Source organism: Pinus tabuliformis, chromosome 6 (assembly GCF_031772625.1).
Source record: "Pinus tabuliformis cultivar Carrire ecotype Pingquan chromosome 6, CPIR1, whole genome shotgun sequence".
NCBI classification, from domain to species: domain Eukaryota; kingdom Viridiplantae; phylum Streptophyta; class Pinopsida; order Pinales; family Pinaceae; genus Pinus; species Pinus tabuliformis.
The window spans coordinates 609,988,239-610,008,923 of record NC_142292.1 but is presented as its reverse complement, the minus strand read 5'-3'; the positions used below and the strand labels follow the sequence as shown (position 1 = coordinate 610,008,923).

Below are 20,685 nucleotides of genomic sequence, written 5' to 3'. Positions count from 1 at the left end.
CCCAACTCTCCCCTCCCACCTTCTCTCTCTATCTCCCTTGGCTCATCTATCTTTCCCTCTCTCCCCCACCTTCTTTGTCTTCTCCCCACTTCAACTATTTCCCATGTGTTAAAGTTCGTAGCTATAGGAATGTACGGATATTCCTAGTGGTAGGAACATGCATGCATTCCTTGGGCTAGGAACACACTCTCTCCATCCTCGCCCCCCTCCACCAACTCTTATTGACTCAACCACTCACACATTCTCTCTCCCCCCCTCACTCCCTCCCCTCAAACTCTATCTCTCTCATCCTCACTATGTCTTTCAAAAATCTCTCTCCCCCACATTTTCCCTTTCTCTCAATTCCCAACCCTTTTAACCTATCTCTCTCACTTTTCAATTCTCTCTCTTGATGTTCATCCCTCACTCAACCACTCGTTTTTCCCAACCCTCACTTTTTATTTGTCTCTCTCTCTTTATCTCCCTCATCCTCTTTATGCCCCACTCTCTTCCTCTCCCCCTCCCCTCCAACATTCCATAAACCATTCCCTGTGTGTTACAATTATTAGCAGTAGTATGCATGTGCATTCCTAATAGTAGGAATGTGTACAAAGTCTTATTACTAGGAAAGTGCAAAAATTCCTAGTGTGAAGAATGTGTGTGCATTCCTGGCGGAAATAAATCTCACACGTTCCTAGCAACATGAGCATATGTACATTCCTAGTGGTAGGAATGGGTGCGCATACTTAGAAATAGGAACCTACATTTGTTCCTAGCACTAGGAAAGCATGCACATTTGTAGCACTAGGAATGCACTCACAATTTTTTGTATTTAAATTATTTTCCAATGAGAATACTACATCTTTGATGAGTTAGTTGGTTCAAATATAGGTTAGGATCATAAACCTAGTATTTTGGATTGCAAATACAAGAAAACATCACATTCTTAGAAAACATACACATATCTCTCATATTTGTTTTTATGTTATTTTCAAGGATTTGATATTTTTGCTATATATAGTATTGTAGGCAACTATTATGGTTTGAAAATTCATATGTATAGAATGTAAGCACATTTTCAATAAAAAAACATGTAATATACTATTAAAATTGGTATTTTTTTGGTGAATATCATCCATTTAATCATCTATGTGTAAAAAATAGGCAAATGTTTAACCGAATTGGTGAATATTTTTTCAAAAAAAGTCCCAAAAATAGCCCATTTGTGAAATTTCGCCCCTAAATTTTTCCCTAGTTATTTTCCCATAGGCTAGACAAATCCATTGTCCATGAAACTACAAATACATACAAAATCTACTATGAAAATTCTAAATATATAATTTGAAGAAGAATTTAATAATTTTTACTTATCTTAAATATATATTTTCCCTTGACATGTGTCAAAATCTTAAAATTCATTCCTCTTTTATCTCCACTACTAGCCTAGATCCATCTTAACTTCGGATCTATCAATTGCCAAGAGGGATCAAATATCTCGAGGTGCAAACCTCTTTTTTGAGTGCAAAACTTGAGGAAAGGTTTTCACCTCAAGAGATTTGATCCCTCTTAGGGCTTGATAGATCCAGAGTTAAGATGGATCTAGGTTGGTTTTAGTCATGTGCTTCCACAGAAAATCTAACAAACATATGATTGATTTTATCAATAATATGTAAATTCATCTAATATTAATGTAATCATTTTAAATATGCTAAATATGTCTGAGATTAATCTGGTCATTTTAATTTTAAATTTTCTTAGTTACCTGAGTTTGTTGAGATGATAAATATTGTTAATAACTTTAATGATGAAAAATTATGAAATTTAATTTTTGAATGTAAACTGACAATGTAATAGTGTTGAATGATAGAAAATGTGAATAATAAGAATATAATCAATTACACATAGTCTTCATTGTGCTTAATCTCAAACTATTTTCTTCTACTATTCTTATTGTCACCCTTGTTACTTTTGTCATCTTTTGATATTGATTTTATGAGAAGTACAGGTTAAATCATAAACCATTTAAATATTTAGCTCAAGCTGTTGTACTAAACATCATACCTTGTCTCTCTTTATCTATAGTATTAATAGGTTGAATTACTATAACATAAAAATCAGTGTACATTGTTAATAATGTTTTGTGCTTACATTGAAATAAATGCACAATTTTAATCCAATCACTTTAAAATTAATGTACCATCATACAACCAATTATGTTAAATGAGAAATCAACATCTACACTAAAATAAATGCATCTAATGCAAGAAATCAAATAAGATTAGAAAAGAACATTTACACTTAAATCAATGCATCTAATGCAAGCAATCAAATAGGATTAGGAATCAACATTTACACTCAAATCAATGCATCTAGTACAATTAAGAAAATACGACTATAAAAAAACATATACATTGAAAGCAATGAATCTAGTGCAAATAGGATTATAAACCAACATCTACATTGAAATCAATGCATCTAGTGCAAGCAATCAAATAGGATTAGAAATCAACATCTACACTCAAATCAATGAATTTAGTGCAAGAAATCAAATAGGATTAGAAATCATCTACATTGAAATCAATGTATCTAGTGCAACCAATCAAATATTATTATAAATCAACATCTAGTGAAAGCAATCAAATAGGATTAGAAATCACCATCTACATTGAAATCAATGCATTTAGTGCAAGCAATCAAATAGGATTAGAAATCATCTACATTGAAATCAATGCATCTAGTCCAAGTAATCAAATATGATTAGAAATCAACATCAACACTAAAATCAATTCATCTAGTGCAACCAATCAAATAGGGTTATAAATCACCATCTACACTGAAATCAATGCATCTAGTGAAAAAAAATTTCTTCCTTCTCTGCCCCCTTCAATCTATATCTATATCTCCCACCATCTCTCCTTATCTGTCTCTCTATCTCAACCCCCTAAACACACACACTCTCTCACTACATATCTATCAATCTCTCTATCCTTCCCTCCCTCTCTCCATCTCTCTCCTTTTCCCTCTCTTCACTTTCTATCTATATCTCTATCTCCCTTTGTCTCTCTATATCACCCACAAAAAATACAATGTATTTCTCCAATATATCTATCTATTCCTCCCTCCTCCTCTCCCTCTCTCTCTCTCTCACTCGATCTTTCCCTTCTCTCCCTCTTCCTCGCTTCTATCTCTCTTCCCTCATGTTCTCCACTCTCCCTCTCTCTCTCTCTCCAACTTTATCTCTCTATTTATTTCTTCTTACTTCCCTCTCTCTCCCCCTCCAAATCCATCTATCTTTCCCTCCCTCTCTCCACTCTCACACATCCTCTTTCTCTTCCTTCCTCTCTCCCCCTTTCTCTCCCACCTCTCTCTCTCTCTCTCTCTCTCTCTCTCTCTCTCTCTCTCTCTCTCTCTCACCCTCCAACTCTATTACTATATCCCTCCCTCTCCCCTCTCTCCTTCTCTCCCTCATTCTCTCCATCTTTCCTTCTTTGTATCTTTATCTCACCCCCAAACATACACGCTCTCTTAGCATCTCTCCCTTATCACTCCTTCTCTCTCTCCACTTCTCACGCTCTATCTATTTCTTCCTCCTTCCGTCTCTCCCCATCCAACTCCATCTCCCTATCCCTCCCTCTCCTCTCTACCTCCCTTTCTCCTCCTCTCTCTTAAGTTTGATCTCTCGTACTTCCTATCTCTCCCTTTCTCTCCTACCTCCCTCTCTCTTCCACCATCTCTCTCTCTCTCTCTCTCTCTCTCTCTCTCCCCCCTCCAATTCTCTCTCTTCCCCCATCACTCTCCTCATCTCTCTCAAGTCTTGTCTCTCATTCTTCCTCTCTCTCCCTTTCTCTCCTACCTCCCTCTCTCTTCCCCATCTCTCTCTCTCTCTTTTCCCTCAATTCCTCTCTCTCTCTCTTTTCCCTCCAATTCTCTCTCTTCCCCCATCTCTCTCTCTCTCTCTCTCTCTCTCTCCCTATCCAACTATGTTACTATATCCCTCCCTCTCTCATTCTCTCTCGTTCTCTCCCCTCTTCTCTTCCCCTTCTCTCTATCTCTCCTTCTGTGTATCTTTATCTCGCCCCTAAACATCCACACTCTCTCTCTATCTCTTCCTTGCCCCTCCCTCTCTCTCCAATTCTCACTCTCTATGTCTTTCTTCTTCCCTCCCTCTCTCCCCCTCCAACTCCATCTCTCTATCCCTCCCTCTCTCCTCCTCTATTGCAAGTCCTCTCCCTCATCCTTCCTCTCTCCCCCTTTCTCCCATACCCTCATCTCTATTCCTCAATCTCTCTCTCTTCCCTCCAATTATCTCACTATCTCCATCCTTCTCTCCTTCTCTCTTTCCCCCCTCCATCTTTGTGTCTCTGTCTCCCTCTTGCCCTTATATACCTCTCTCACTCCTCTCCCCTCTCCTTTAGTTTATCTCCATCTCCTCCATGACAGTTTCCCTATCTCTCCACCTCTATTACTCTATTTCTTTTTTCATCCCTTCCATATATATCTAGAATTAATAGATATCATGATATATTAATATATCTTAAAATATACCAAATTTAATATTGTATTAATCCAAAGTTATTAAATTTAATATTATTAATATTATAATATATTAATATGAATATTAGATAATATTCATATTAATAATATTAATATTAATCTTTTAATACTAATATTAGGGTTAATAATATTGTGTTGTATGGTATTAATAATAATTTGGCCGAGAGGCTTCACCTAAATAAAACGTATTTTTTGAGTATTAGTAAGTATAAAGATGTTGATGAAGTAAATTTAAATTAGCTTTTATTTATTTCCATACCTCTCGTTTATTTATATTTTTATTTATTTATGGTGTCTTTTTTATTTACCATTGTATTTGGCCCATAGATTTGGTATATAATTACATGTTGATTTCAAATCCTATTTGATATATTTTTATTTATTTACCATACATGTGAGTAAATATCTATATATATATATATATATATATATATATATATATATAAATATATATATATATATATATATATATATTTATATATATATATATATTATTTATTTACCATACCTCTGGTTTATTTATATTTATATTTATTTATCATACCTCTTTTTATACAAATAATAATTAGATTGATTTTTAAATATGACCGACATTAGATGAAAAATAATAAAAGTTAAATTACATTTACATGTTTACATGTTTATGTGTTTACGTGTTTTTACTTGAGATCTGACCCATATTGGGTTGTAGAGTGCCTCTCGGTGCAATATTTTTTTTGGTCTTAACCATTTGAAAAAAACTTATATGGTGCTCTAGAGAACATTGAGTGGTACAATCCCCACCCTACACACTCATAGTCCCCACCCTACACACTCATAAAAAAATGAATTGTTTGATATTGTTAAGATCCTTTTAGCTTGCACTAATTGAAGGCCTTGTAATTTGAATGACATAACAACTTTCATAATTTAAAAACTTTAAAATATAGATTTTGAAAAGTTGGTTGTGCTGAAGAACAATTCAATGTTTACAATGCTACAAATTTTATAAATAATTAGATTACATTACTTACGTACTCAAAAATTGTACTAACTGAAACATATACATTATAGTTTACATGAAAATAATATATAACTCTTAGAAAAGCTCAAATTTCACAGGGTTAGACACAATTTCTATAAATAAAAATTAAATATTCAAAAATATAATTCATTTTCCTACATTTCATATTTTTACATATTCAAATTAATTGCGTCACTATCTCTAAACATCCCTCCCAATTCAAGAATAATTGCTTTTACTCATTTAAATTGCCACTAACACATCATGTGAAATCATAAATAACTTTTACTCACTCTAAACAAACCTTTTATTTTTATGAACTTAATTAACTAAAAATATTTATCAAAACACACAAATAATATAATTTTATACCTTTTAATAAAATTATTATTTTCTTTTAAAGGAAAAACAAGCCAACTTTAGATTTCTCTTGTTCTTGTTAACAAACTTTAATGTTATCTAACTATAATGTTATGGATGGCTCTTCCTTATCAACATTTATATTTTTATTACCTTTGATCAGTTTTTTTTTATTTTATCTGTGACCTTTTTTCACTTCAATAAACCATTTTTTTACTTGAATAAACAATAAACCTAGCTTGAGGTTTGAAAGATAAACTATCCTCCAAAATTATAATAGATAAATTTCTTTTCTCTATCCAACAATTTTTCAAGTGTATTCTTCCTTTTAATACTTTGAAAAAGCCCAATATACTTGATAGATAAATTTCTTTTCTCTATTCAACGATTTTTCAAAAATAGCCTTCCCTTTAATACTTTGAAAAAGCTTAATATATAATTTTTAGGAATTGCTTTCTAAAAAAACACTTAACTCTTAATTTTTCAAATAACAATAAATATAAAGTTGCCCAACCTCTTTACCCATCTATGATCAAACATTCATCTATTTACGCTATTTGTTTATTATTAATATTTTGCTAATTTTCATATTGATTAATGATTATTAACGAAGAGCATAATAAAAGAGCATATGATATGAACAGGAAAAATGATAAAATAAACATTAATTAAATGATTGAATAGACACCATTATTGATTTTATAAGTCCAAAGCCTTTTAAATGAATTGATTAAAATAAATATTAATGAAATGATTGAATAGAGACGATAATAGATTTTATAAATCAAAAGATTTAAATGGAAAGATGAAAATCATAACCCGTCATACTTTTTCGAATCATCCTCAATAATTATATATCGCAATATTATTCACAGACGCCTACTCAATTTTAAGAAAATCTCAAAGAACTATTATATATTATAATCTGTATCTATATAATAAACGCCATATGTAATCCATATCTATATGTACATCATAATCACCAAGTCAGTCATGAGTAGAATTATAATATTTACATTTTTAACATTTATCGATCAATTCTGCCCATGAACTAACATATTTGTCACATTTATCCACGAACTCTGCTTAACCTTTACTAACATATTTGAAACATATATCGATGAACTCTTTAACTCTGCCCATGAATAATACTAAATCAAATTATAACATTTAATAACATATTTGCAACATTTATCCATGAGCTCTATACAAATTAGAAAACTGAAATATTGCACATACATATTGGAAGTCAAACTTGCAACTAGAATTCAATATAGACTGTGTGGCTGTTTATGTCCTCCTCTATGTAATTCTCTTTGTTTGAGTCCAGCGCCTTGCCTGCGTCCACCTTTGCAGCTTGAACGGGCGGGCTGTTTTTCTGGCCATAAATACAGTATAGAACCATCTGACCCAACCCCAGTGGCACTCCAACAAAGTTTGGCGCCTGCGCAAAATGAAGACCATGACAGTAAAAAATGAAATTCATCCTGAGATTGATGTAATTGTATTTGTTGATGGTGGTGAGTCATACTGATACACAATCTTGAAATGAATATTCTCCCATGAAATAGTAAGAGCATTTATTGATCATTATATTACCATGATGACAATGTCTCTGCTGACAGCCCCATACACCATCCACAACAAACTTCCTAGGAAAGCGAACAATGAGAAATAGATGCTGGGCATGAACTCCACGCTCTTGGTCTGAATTACCAGTTGCTGATTGTATAATGAGATAGAGTATGTTAATATGTACAGCATACATCATTATTAATTCAAGTACCATTAATTTAAGATGCTAACAATATCATGTAGTGACCAGAAGTGGTAATTTTAAGATGTTTCATGAATGCAGTAACTAAAAAATAATACAATATAGAGCTTACAATTACAGATAGAGGAGAAGCATAGAGAATGACAGTGGCCACCATTCCTGCAGATCCTACAAAGATCTTCTTATGCTTGTCATCATGGAAAGCACAAACAGAACATGTTGCAATGGTGCCAAACAGCACCAATAAGCCAACAACCATCATGCCCATATTCCTCTGCAAATAAACACCATAAATATATACAAAAGATTCTCCACTGCCAAATGCCTCCAAGGAACTATATTCTATTAAAATCAAGCTATTAATGTAAGGCCAAGGGCTTAAACTATATTCTATTAAAATCAAGCTATTAATCTAAGGCCAAGGGCTTAAATAAATACTATTCGCTAACGGAAATGTGATGAGAGGATACTTTGGTTTTAGGTGGAGCGAAAGTGAGATAGATGCACACGAAGCAGAGCTCTAGCAGAACACCGATGGCATTGACAACCATGACAACCACATTATCCCAACCATTGCTGATCAGAGGCGATCCATACCACGTGTAGACAAGACAGTTGAAAAGCGCTATTGCATAGGGAAAGCCAGAGAAACTCTCAGTTGTTCTCTTTTCTATCACCATCTTGAACATATTACTGTTGTAGAACATCACAAAATAAGGTGCTGAGCGTTATATTCAGTACTGAATTCATCATGGAGTTTATTAATACAAGAGAATACGTTGAGTAGAAATATTTTATACTTACGTTGATGCTCCATACATAAGCAAAGCAAAGACACTTCCTGTAATGTCATGATAGATGAATTAAAAAACAGAATAAACAGGATTAGAGTTTATCCATGACCAACCGACACTGTCTAAAATGGGTCTAAAATGGATAAATTAATTAGGAAAATATTCAAGGAAAAAACATTATTGATAAACAAAATTAGCTGGTTGGAAAAGCATCTGTAAAATTTTCTTTTATTTGATTTCTATTGAAAAGGCTCTTCGCAAAGCATTAATATTTTTATTAAGAAAGCTAAAGAAATCAACTTCTCTCGAGGATGAGTAAAATATTGATACCACTTTATATATATATTCATTCATTTAAAAAGTAAGAGCCAATAAAAAAAATTGAAATGCCTTAAATTATTATAAGAATATTTATCAAGTTATTATAATTTATTATATAATCAATAGGAAAATTATAACGTAGTAGAAAAATAAATTTAATAAATTTTTACTCATTGTATCACTAACAGGAAAATAAATTTAAATAGATTATAACTTATCATATCAGTAACAGAAAAATAAATTTAAATAAAATAAAAAAATAAAAACTATTCCACCAACTACCCTATTCTTTGAACCCACCCCAGATAACACTATTCTTTAAAACCACCCAAGATAACCCAAATATACAAAGATTTAATATGTTCAGGGATACAGAGTCTTGACTGACCTAAAATGCCAACTCCCAAGCGTACGAAATAATTATTCATTTCTTTGTTCTCGAAACACGAAATTTGGATTTGCAGGTCCGAGTATACGAGACAGTGGGGCTGCCTACTTATAATTTCCAATTTTTTCCTGCACGGAGATTCGATAGCGAAATCTTTACAGTGTTGAGGCAGAGCCCAGGAAACAATTCCAATGTTTTGAGTCCATCTCTCCCTGCAAACACATTTCATCCCTCCATTTCAAAGTGCGCTTGAGATTTTTCAACCCAAATATACAAAGATTTAGTATGTTCAGGGATACCAGAGACTTGACTGACCTAAAATGGCAACTCCCAAGCGTACGAAGTAATTATTCATTTCTTTGTTCTCGAAACACGAAATTTGGATTTGCAGGTCCGAGTATACGAGACAGTGGGGCTGCCTACTTATAATTTCCAATTTTTTACTGCACGGAGATTCGATAGCGAAATCTTTACAATGTTGAGGCAGAGCCCAGGAAACAATTCCAATGTTTTGGGTCCACCTCTCCCTGCAAACACATTTCATCCCTCCATTTCAAAGTGCGCTTGAGATTTTTCAACTTCTGCCGACTAAATGTTCAACCGTGCTTCACTTCTCGCGGCGGCGTTCTTACTATTTCGCATTATAAAATTATCACCACTTTTTTTCCGTACGCGCACTCATTTTTTAATTAGTAAGAGAACAGTGGAACCTTCTGTGCTTCTGTCGCTTTCACAGAGAATATGTCAACGCGAATCTGATTTCTGATTTGTTTGGTCATCATTTTTTGGTTCAGTCTTTCACCCACTCCCATTATTGGTATCATGTAGACTAATTCCCCAGCTATCTGACGATACTTCAGATAAGTATTGCGAAATATTTTTCAGTTGAATTTTACGCCTAATCCCATTATCGATATCGTGCATTAATTTTCATAATTATCATAAAAGTCATTTCATGTCATTTCAAGGATTTACATGCAACCATCCCTGGATTATTAAGATAAGTATTGCCAAAACGTCACCTGGACGGATATTTAACCATCTATGAAATATCAGGATAAGTGTGGCCAAATATTTTATTGAATGAGCATTTGCATTTTGTTTGGCCATCATGACATATTAGATTTCATGTTAATATCCTATAACCTGTGAGAATGATTTAATGCAGATTTCATGTTAATATACAACCTGTGAGAAAGATTTAATGCAGATTTCATGTTAATATACAACCTGTGAGAAAGATTTAATGCTCGCCTTTTCTTCTTTAGTAAAGCGGATTCAAAGGACACCGATTGTCGAAGATCTTAGGCAGAGTGGATAATACTATTGATGGAGTCAATGGTATATAAGATGCATTCAATAGGGATTTGGGCATGGGAGAGGGGCATCTGAAGTCGATTGCAGCGAAGCCAGGTTGCAGTGAAGTGAGGTCAATGAGACAACTATGATAGGTTAGGTTTAATATTTCATTTTGAAATACAATCTTTAGCAATATGTCACACACGAATATGTCATGGATTTTGAGATTCCTCAAAATCACAAAGCAGATATTTTAATTCTTTTAAGAGTAGATGTATTTTAATTGTTGATTTTGTAAGATCAAATCTCTTTAAGTGCAATTTTCATGTTTTTAGAGTACATGTTAGGTTTAATATTTCATTTTGAAATACAATCTTTAGCAATATGTCACACACGAATATGTCATGGATTTTGAGATTCCTCAAAATCACAAAGCAGATATTTTAATTCTTTTAAGTATAGATGTATTTTAATTGTTGACTTTGTAAGATCAAATCTCTTTAAGTGCAATTTTTATGTTTTTAAAGTACAAAATTTTAATAAAAAATTGTATTCATTATATTTGAACAAGTTGAATCCATTTTATAAATTTATAAATCTATAAAATGGATTCAACATTTTCAAAATTTATTTGGGCATAAAAAAGTGCTACTGCTTAAAATGTTTTAACCATAATATTTTATTTTTCAATTGTTTTATATTGTATATATTTTTAACTAATTTATTTCTCTATAAAATTGATATAAGATTATTTTATTTTATATGAACATAATATGTATTTATGTTTGAGAGTAGTAAAATATTTTTATGGCTTCTCTTTATTGCCATTAACACTAAAATTATTAATGTTTTATAATGTTTTTAATTAAACAAACCAAACAAATATATTCATTTTTTTTTTATTATATCAATATTTTACGTTTATTTTAAGAGGTATGTGCCAACTCCTAATTGAGCACAAGAAAAATTACACATCTTACTCATTCTCCATATAAAATGAGCCTCTCTAAAAAAATAAAAAATTAAAATTAAAAACATATTTACAGAATTAGTTAACAACAACAACGAAAAAAACAAAATCTCTATAGACCAGTAAAACTGAATAACATACTTAAGTCTATTAACATAAATGTTGTGCTTGAAAAACCATCAAAGATATCATCAACATATGACGAGCTATAGAAGACACCTAAAATTTATCGACATAATTTGTATAAAGAGGATGGGCAAAAAACAAGTTATATATGAATGGCAGCACACACCAACAATTGACGATTCATTATATATGATATTGTTTTGAAATTTGTCGAAGAAAGTTCTTATATACAAACACATCAGCAATATTGCTATTTTATTATAGAGTGTATTCATGAAAGGTATAGGGTTTTAATTTGATTTTTTTTCATGGTTAAATTGAGAAAAATTGAATTTCCAAATCAGTGAATAATTTGGAGGAAGTTAACTTATGTGACATAGATTTTTTTACTTAGTTAGCTTAATAAATTCGAGTTAGAGGGTTTGGATTTCAGTTAAGCATGTATGGTTGCTAATTTCTAGCAATCAAGGTGAGTTATTTTAAATAGTTTTTAGTTAAACTAGTTACAACTATTAAAGGCACTAGTGGACAAATCAGCTAACAACTTGGAGGAAGTTAACTTGTGTGACATGGATCTTTCCAATCAGTTAGTTGGGTAAATTCGAATGGGCTTGGATTATAGTTAAGCACGTGTGGTTGCTAATTTGTAACAATCAAGGTGAGTTATTTCAAGTTGTTTTTAGTTAAACTAGTTACAACTATTAAAGGAACTAGTGGAAGGGCAATTGTGTAGTGGTACAATAGTCTAACTCAGTGATCACCCAGTTAACTAATCAATCAACCTAAAATAGCTAGTGCATGCAGAGAATTCAAGTTCCCTAGTTATGGTGGAGATTCCAAGGTAGTGTAACATTAGTTGTAGACTAGTCTTGAGTGTACAAGTGTTGCATGTAACTAGATGAGAAACCTTGGGAATTGCACAATCAATTGGAGGAAAATTCCTAAATAATAAAGGTCTAATTCCTCAGGAATTGCACAAGGAAATAAAGGCTCAAGCAAAGGTAGAAATTGACTAAGCCTCGGTCAAAGGTTCTCATTAAGTAGAGAGATAGGTTATTTAGTTACACGTTGATCTTAGATTGAGCTAGCAATTGTAATACATACTTTATTCATCTAATTAATATAAGTAGTCTTAAGGGGTTTTTAGCTGTGTTATTTTTTATTTCATGTCGGAGATTGTTGTTCTAAATTGTGAACTAAATTCCGTAGAGTAGTAGAGTAGAATTGTGTGTCTTGATTTAGATTAAAATTTCTTGAGAAGGTGCAATTTGACACCATATTTCTACATGGTATCGGAGCAAGATCCAGATTAGAACAATGATTTCGAAGTTGTTCCTCAAGAGGTTTGAATTTACAACTTCAGTGTATCAGGATCTCTTTAGAGTTGGAAATATGACCTTCAACGGGATGAGATTAGAGTATGCCTTAGAAGGAAACTCGAATTTCACTGCATGGAAGGATTGCATGGAGGTGGTGCTTGATGTCAAAAGATTGCTAGAATATGCCAAGACAAACATTGCAAAACCAGGATCAACTGATACCTATAACCTAGCTCAATGGAAGAAAGATGTAGCCAAAGCGATGAGAATAATCTTAGAGGGAGTGCGAGACCAGATAATCTCAAATCTCCATGGGAAAGACACTCATTTCGCAATGTTGTAGGAACTGATAGATCTATTCTAGAATAGAAGCATCCATAGAAAACTGACCCTCAAAGACAAACTTCAAAATATTAAGATGCAGAACAATGACACTTTCCCGCAGTATCTTTAGCAGATTTACACAAGTTTGTGATGATCTTGGAAGGGTTGGTGTGACTGTTGTAGAAGATGGCCTAGTGAGCCTAACTCTTCTAGGCCTTCCAAAAAGATGGCATATCTACCATGACTCAATGAATGGAAGGGAAACATTATCAATGTGGGAAAGGTTATGGTCCATTTTTGTCCAAGAGGAGTTCAAGAGAAATAGCCGAGATGAAACTTCATCCAAGGTAGAGGATGAAGAAAATTTTACATTGGTTGTAAAGAGAAAGAAGGGAAAAGGGAAGAAATCTCAAAGAAAACTAGAATCTGGCCAAGGGTGCAAGAAGAAATACGTTTCCAAAATAAAATGCTTCATTTGTCATGATTTTGGGCATAATGCCACAGAGTGTCCACACAAAAACTCGAGCAAGAAGAGTTGCATGTGGAGCCTTATTATCTCCCTGATTGTTCATAGGTTTCTGTTTCAATTGCGTTGGATCCCTATTCCTAATGGGGTGGAAACACCATGCATTCAATCGTCATTAGGGGGGTCCAAGGGGGCGACGACAAATTTTATGAGCTCCCCCTGGCGGGGGTTCGAGGGAAGCACCCTCAAAGCTAAAAATAGATGAAAATTTTCCTTGTAAAATATTACAATTTCACAGTCAATCTTGGTCATTCATTAGGTGGATGATTCGACTGTAGAAGTTATGTTAATTTAGGGGTTTTCCCCTTAGAAAGAAACCTCGGTTTATATGAGGGAATTGTATTGCAGACGTGTATGATTATTCCACACAAGAGAGATAGAGGAGGCTGTGTGAGAGAAAAGAGGAAATTACATCGGATCTGATGTAGGTTGTATCTCTTCATTTTGTTGGATAATATAAAAGGAAGGATTGTTTATTTCTCCGTGAACCTAGCCCAAATTGGGTGAACCACATATATTTTTGTCTCTCTTTCTTTATGCATTTATGTATTTGTGTTTCTGCAATATTTTCTGTATTTCATTTCTCTATTAATTAATTTCTAACAAAAATAACTCAGGAGGAGTAGCAGGTGAAGCCTTGACTTCACAATTTGATCTTGACTTCACCCTTATCACATGCATGGCTAACACAGTGATGGGGAGCATGTGGTACTTGGACTAAGGTGCCTCGTTCCACATGACAGGGTGTAGAGAGTTTTGCAATGACATGGAGGAGAAATATCTCCAAATTCATATTGAGTTATGGAATGAAAAATGGTACAGTAACCTTTCAAAGGGAGTTGGGATCCCCTCTTTCTCTCAAAGATGTCATGTGTGTGTCAAGCCTAAAGAAGAATCTCATATATGTTGTATTTTTGGAAGACCGTGGTTATGATGTGATATTAATTAAATGGAAAACATTCCTAAGACACATAGCCACTGGAGAGGTGAAGCAGATCTAGGTTCATGTGAAGAACCTGTACTTGTATGTGGAAGATTTTGCTGCATTAAGTAGTAAGGTAGAGAAAGTGTAGTGTCACAATGTTAGTGAACTTTGGCGCAGGAGATTGGGCCATTTGCATCACTGCACCTTAAAGATTATGCAACAAATAACCACTGATGTCCTCAATGGATTGCTCAAGCAGAAGCATGTCTACAAAGGATGCACCTTAGGGAAGTATGTGAAATCCACATTCCATGATCAAGACAACAATGCATATGCAATCCTAAAAAGAGTCCACTTTGATCTCTGTGGACCTTTCTCAACAGCCTCCACTCCCAGACAAAAAATATTTTGTTATTTATTATTTATTATTTCTCAAAGAAGTGTTAGATCTTATTCATGCAGAAAAAGGATGAGAAATTCTCCATGTTTGTAGAGTTCAAGGCACTAGTTGAGATAGAGATTAGAAAGAAGGTCAAGGCTCTTAGGAGTGACAATGGAGATGAGTATGTTTTGAACGACTTAAAAAATTTCTATGTGAAGGAAGGAATTCAAAGAAGGATGACAACACCCCATAAACCACAATAGAATGGTGTAGCTGAGAGAAAGAACGAGATCATTGTTGGAGCTGCTAGAGCTATTAATGAGCCTTGGTATTGAAACAAGAATGTTGTAACTCCCAAGGTTACCGACTTTAATTATCAACGCAGGGTTCGTACAAACTTAAGAGGTGTCGGCACTATATGTGCGGCAGAAAATGTGTCCTTCCTTTGTTGTCATGATGTAATGGAGTGCATGTACTGAAGTCAAATCTTAAACTAATTGTAGAAAATGAAATGTTCAAAATGGAACCTTAACCTATTGCAAGAAAGAAAGTACAACGAAAGAGACAGAAATTCAATGCTAAATCACACCATATCCTAATTAACTACCAAGAAACTATGATTTGCAATAATGCTAAATTATCATGAACCAAATGCTACTATCTAAGCATGGAAGTAAGAAGCTTCAAACATCACTAATGTGCAAGTAAAGGGACTGAAATAAATATGTTTTTGTCTTTTCATGCAAAATCAAGTATGCAAACTAATGTATTTTGGTGATGTGGCAGGTGAATTAAGGATGTTGGAGAATGGTTGGAAGGGTTAAGAGATGGTTGGATGGTGTGGGAAACCCTTGGGAGGCTTTTGGTGACTTCCTAGAGGCTTTCTCTCAATTTGGCCTCAAAACAGGTCATTTCAGGAAAACCTACAAGATGTACTAGAAACCTACAGGATGATCCTGTAGGAATTACAATGAACCTATAGGATACAACTGGGAGCAAAATGTAAGGTGTTGGAGGTGATGGGAGGCCTATAAAAGGTGTGTGATGGGTGGAATGGAGTGGGAAAATTCTGAGGATCACTTAGAACTTAAAACCAAAGTCGAGAGATGGATGGATTTGCTCAAAAATCTTGGAGAAGTTTCCTTGTGAAATGATGAAATTAGTGAGGGTTTAATGACCAATAAAATCAAATCCGACTTGGATGGGACAATTTTTTATTATTAACTAGGATTTCTTAGGTCCCTATTCCAAGTGGAATTACTCAAAAAGAACTATGTTAACCCATGCAAGAAAATAAAAATAAAAAACATTACTGGTCGAAAATCTAGAAATTTGAGAATTAATGAGGTAGTAAATATAAGAAATTCCTAACCAAATCAAGTGCAAATGCAATGGGGTAATTTTTTTTATGAACTAGCTTGTGATCTAATGCAAGTGGAATCAATTCGATTGAAGCTCATTAGGATGCTCTAAAAAATAGCAGAAATTTATTGTTGTTTGCTAAAAAGGAGGTCCAACAATCTAGATTTGGGAATAAGAAGACTAATCCACGCAACTCAATGATTACTATGAACTTCCAAAGATTTTCCAAGGATGAAATAATGCTTTTGATCCTTCAAAAGATCTTACATCAACCATTTAACTCAATCCTACAACAAGAAATTATTAATCCTAAATGCAGAAATATAAAGGAATAAAAACTAAAGATGCATGTGAATAAGCAATGAAAATAAGGAAAGAAAATGATACAAAAGGGCTTTGAGGTTCATGGGATCGCCAAGCCCAAGGAAACTCAGACCTATGGAGGAGAACAAAATTTAGAAGCTGAACATGATACCAATCTTCATTATTTTCATCAATAGAATTACATCCCTGGAAGAAAATATAATGGAGCTGCAAAAATACAAGCTCCCTCCACAATAACACTAATGAAAATCTATCCCTAGAGGAAAATTCAACTTGGTACTTATACAAAATTATTAGGAATCATTTCCCATGAATAGACGAAGCTTTACCCACCAAAATCCCTTAATTAGTGGATCTAGTCCCCAATACTAGGAATTTGCATTAAATGGCAAGGAACACATTCCTAGATTTTCTCAATCATTCCATAGAGGAAAATTCGACTTGGTACTTATAAAAAATGAATAAGAATAATTTCCCATGGATGGAGGAAGCTTTCCCCACTGAAATCCCTTGATTAGTGGATCTTCTCCCTTGATTGGTGGATATGTTCCCTTGATTAGTGGAACACATTCCTAGATTTTCTCAATTATTGGAGTTCCACAATTACATAATATCTTGCTGACTTATTATTTATTATTGATCCTCCAATAGTAGGGAACAAGTCCGTAAATTATCTCCTCCTCCAGGTCTTCATAATCTACCCAATATTCTCATAATATTCCACAAAAAATAAAAAATATTAGGCACAAATATTCAATTATTCATAAACCTTCCTAATCAATATATTAAAGTTAAAAATAAATTATCTAATGCAAGAATAGAGGTTTAATGTGCTGAAGGATGGTTATAGGCCTTAATTTATGTTTTAAATTAGTGGCATGGGCCTTAATTTATGTCTAATTTAGAGCCCATCAGCTATGCTACATGACCAAGGCCTACCACTGCATTTGTGGTCAGAGGAATGTAACACAACAATCTACTTGTAGAACCAAAGTCCTCATCAGATTCTTGGTATGACTGCACTGTTGGAGGCCTTATCAACAATAAAGTTGGATGTGTCTCACTTCAGAATTTTTGGAGCCTCTCTTTACTGCCATGTCTCCAAATATTTGAGGAACAATCTTGAACTGACAACAAACTTGGGAGTATCTATGGGTTACGTAGAAACTCCACAGAACTTTCGTGTGTACTTACCATCCATTAGAATGAAAGTTGTGCGAAGGGATGTAAATTTTGATGAGGATAAATCGATGCGGTCCTCTCTTGAGAGGGAGCTTCAAATCCCACCACAAGAGGAGCTTTAAGATCCAAAGGAGGAGCCTCGGGAAGTTGTGCAGCAACCACAAATTGAGGAGCAAACAGTGGAGACATCCACTTAAGTAGAACCATCCAGAGAAGGTGGAAAAAAACCAAGGAAGCTGATAGACTTGTGCAGGATGTGAGGTAGAATGTGGGAGCTCCAAATTTTCACCGGAAAAGGAGGTCACGTGAGAGGTACATTATCCACGTGGATCTAATGACCGAGCTCATAGAGACTGAACCATCGTCTTTTGAGGAAGGAGTAGAGAAACCTATTTGGGTTTATGCCATGGTGGAAGAATACAAATCCATCATGAAGAAAAATGTTTGGGAATTGGTCCCAAGACCAGCAGATAAATATTTTGTGGGTTCAAGATGGATCTTCAAGGTTAAGCATGTAGAAGATGAAAGCGTAGAGAATTATAAGGCCAGATTTGTGGCCAAAGGATTCTCTCAAGTTGAGTTAATTGACTATGACGAAACCTTTTCTCGTGTAGCAAGGTATTCATCCATTAGATCAATTCTTGCACTGGTTGCATAGATGGGGTGGAAGATCCACCAGATGGATGTAAAAACATCATTTCTTATTAGCGTTATTGAGGAGGAGGTGTACATCAAGTAGCCAAAAGGTTTTGAGACATTTGGTTGAGAGTCTCATGTGTGAAAACTTAAGTGAGCATTGTATAGTCTCAAACAAGCACCCAATGCATATTGAATGAGGATCAATAGTTATCTCACTAGTTTCGGCTTCACGAATGAGAAGTGGATGCAAACCTTATCATATTTTGGTAGAAGGTAAATTTCTTATTATTGTATTATATGCTGATGATTTAATTTTGACTAGTGATGAGTAGCTGAGCAGACCTTGCAAGGGAATTTGAAACGAAGGACATGGGTCTCATGCACTACTTCCTGGGGCTGGAAGTATGGAAAGGTGATGGGGAATTGTTTATGTCTCAAGGAAAGTATTCCAACAAGATACTAAAAATATTTCACATGGAGAGTTTTAAACCCATGGAGACACCTCTAGCAACCAACTGGAGGAAGGAGGATGCCACTTTAGGTGACGTGGTGGATGCTACCATTTATCGTTAGCTAGTGGGTTCACTAATGTATCTTGTGAACACACAACCAGATATGTGTTATTCCACCAACCAGCCGAGCCAAGCTATGGTTAGGGAAACCAAAATGTATTGGAAGGCATCGAAGCATATTTTACGGTATCTCATAGGCACTACCCAGTATGGATTATGGTACAGATAGAGAGAGGGAGTGAAATTGTGTGGCCTCATAGATGCAAATTGGGTAGGGAGTCCAATCGACTGAAAGAGTACATCAAGTGGAATTTTCAGTTTTGGGTCTGTAACAATTTCCTGGTACAATAGGAAGCAAATATCTGTCGTAGTAAGATCGGTAGAAACAAAATACATTGTTCCAAGTCAAGCAGTATGTGAGATGATCTCCATGAGAAAGATACTTATGGTATTGTTTGGTCAGATGATGGATCCAATTGTGATCTGTTTTGATAATTAGAGTTGCATTAAGCTCTCCAAGAATTTGGTATTTCACGATCGATCCAATCATATAGATATCTAGTATCACCATTTATGAGACTATTTACAGAAGCAAAAAATGTTTCTACAATAAATTCTGATAAGGAACAAGATAATGACATTTTGAGAAAGGCTTTGTGAAGATGGAATTTTGATTTCCAAGGTGCAGGATAGGGGTGGTTGATAATTTCTTTCTTGCTAACAAAAATTTACCACGCAAGACTCTAAACATTCTCCAATCCCTTTCTTGTTGAGAGGGAGTGTTGAAAAATGCAACGAGAAAGCGTCAATTTGATTTTTCCTTGCTCAAATTGAAAAATTTCAAATTTCCACATTAACAGACAACTTGAAGGTAGTTAACTTGTGTGACATGGCTCTTTTCACTTAGTTAGCTTAGTAAATTCGAGTTAGAGGGCTTGGATTTTAGTTAAGCATGTGTGATTGCTAATTTGTAGCAATCAAGGTTAGTTATTTCAAGTTTTTTTAGTTAAACTAGTTCTAACTGTTGAAGGAACTCGTAGAAGGTTAGTTGTGTAGTGAGACAACAGTTTAACTCAGTGATCATCAAGTTAGCTAATCTATCATCCCAAAATATCTATTGCATGTAGAGAATTCGAGTTCCCCTGTTGTGATGGAGATTCCAAGGCAATGTAACATCAGTTGTATACTAGTCTTGACTGTACAGGTGTTGCGTGCAACCAGATGAGAAACCTTGGGAATTGTGCAATCAATTAGAGGAGAATTCCTAAATAATAGGGGCCTAATTCCTTAGGAATTGTGTAAGAAAATAGGGGCTCAAGCAAGGGCAGAAATTGACTGTGTCTCGGTCAAAGCTTCTCATTGAGCACAGAGATAGGTTATTCACTTGCAAGTTGAGCTCAGATTGAGCTAGCAATTGTAATACTGTCTCTATTCATCTGATTAATGCAAGAAGGCTTAAGGGGTTTTTAGCAGTTGCTTCCCCTTAGAAAAATAATTTTCATGTCTGTTATTTCTTATTGCATGTCTGAGATTATTTTTCGAAATTGCGAATTGAATTCCACAAAGAAGTAGAGTAGAATTGTCTCTCTTGATTTAGATTATATTTTCTTGAGCAGTTG

General features: G+C 34.3%; 1 protein-coding gene across 2 annotated transcripts; it reads right to left on the bottom strand.

Annotated features, from left to right (window-relative positions):
• Positions 1 to 6,975: 6,975 nt before the first annotated feature.
• LOC149260048 (bidirectional sugar transporter SWEET3b-like) lies at positions 6,976 to 9,626 on the bottom strand. Of its 2 annotated transcripts, XM_089378650.1 has the most exons (7): positions 9,492 to 9,626; positions 9,177 to 9,388; positions 8,478 to 8,514; positions 8,144 to 8,366; positions 7,786 to 7,947; positions 7,496 to 7,618; positions 6,976 to 7,340 (listed from the first exon to the last, which is right to left on the bottom strand). In XM_089378650.1, exons 2-7 carry the CDS (start codon positions 9,214 to 9,216, stop codon positions 7,158 to 7,160), a joined length of 768 nt encoding a protein of 255 aa, XP_089234776.1. In that variant the 5' UTR covers positions 9,217 to 9,388; positions 9,492 to 9,626; the 3' UTR covers positions 6,976 to 7,157. The 2 variants fall into 2 exon arrangements, with proteins under 2 accessions (XP_089234776.1, XP_089234767.1); XM_089378641.1 differs by having other exon boundaries at positions 9,177 to 9,562.
• Between the last annotated feature and the right edge of the window lie 11,059 nt (positions 9,627 to 20,685).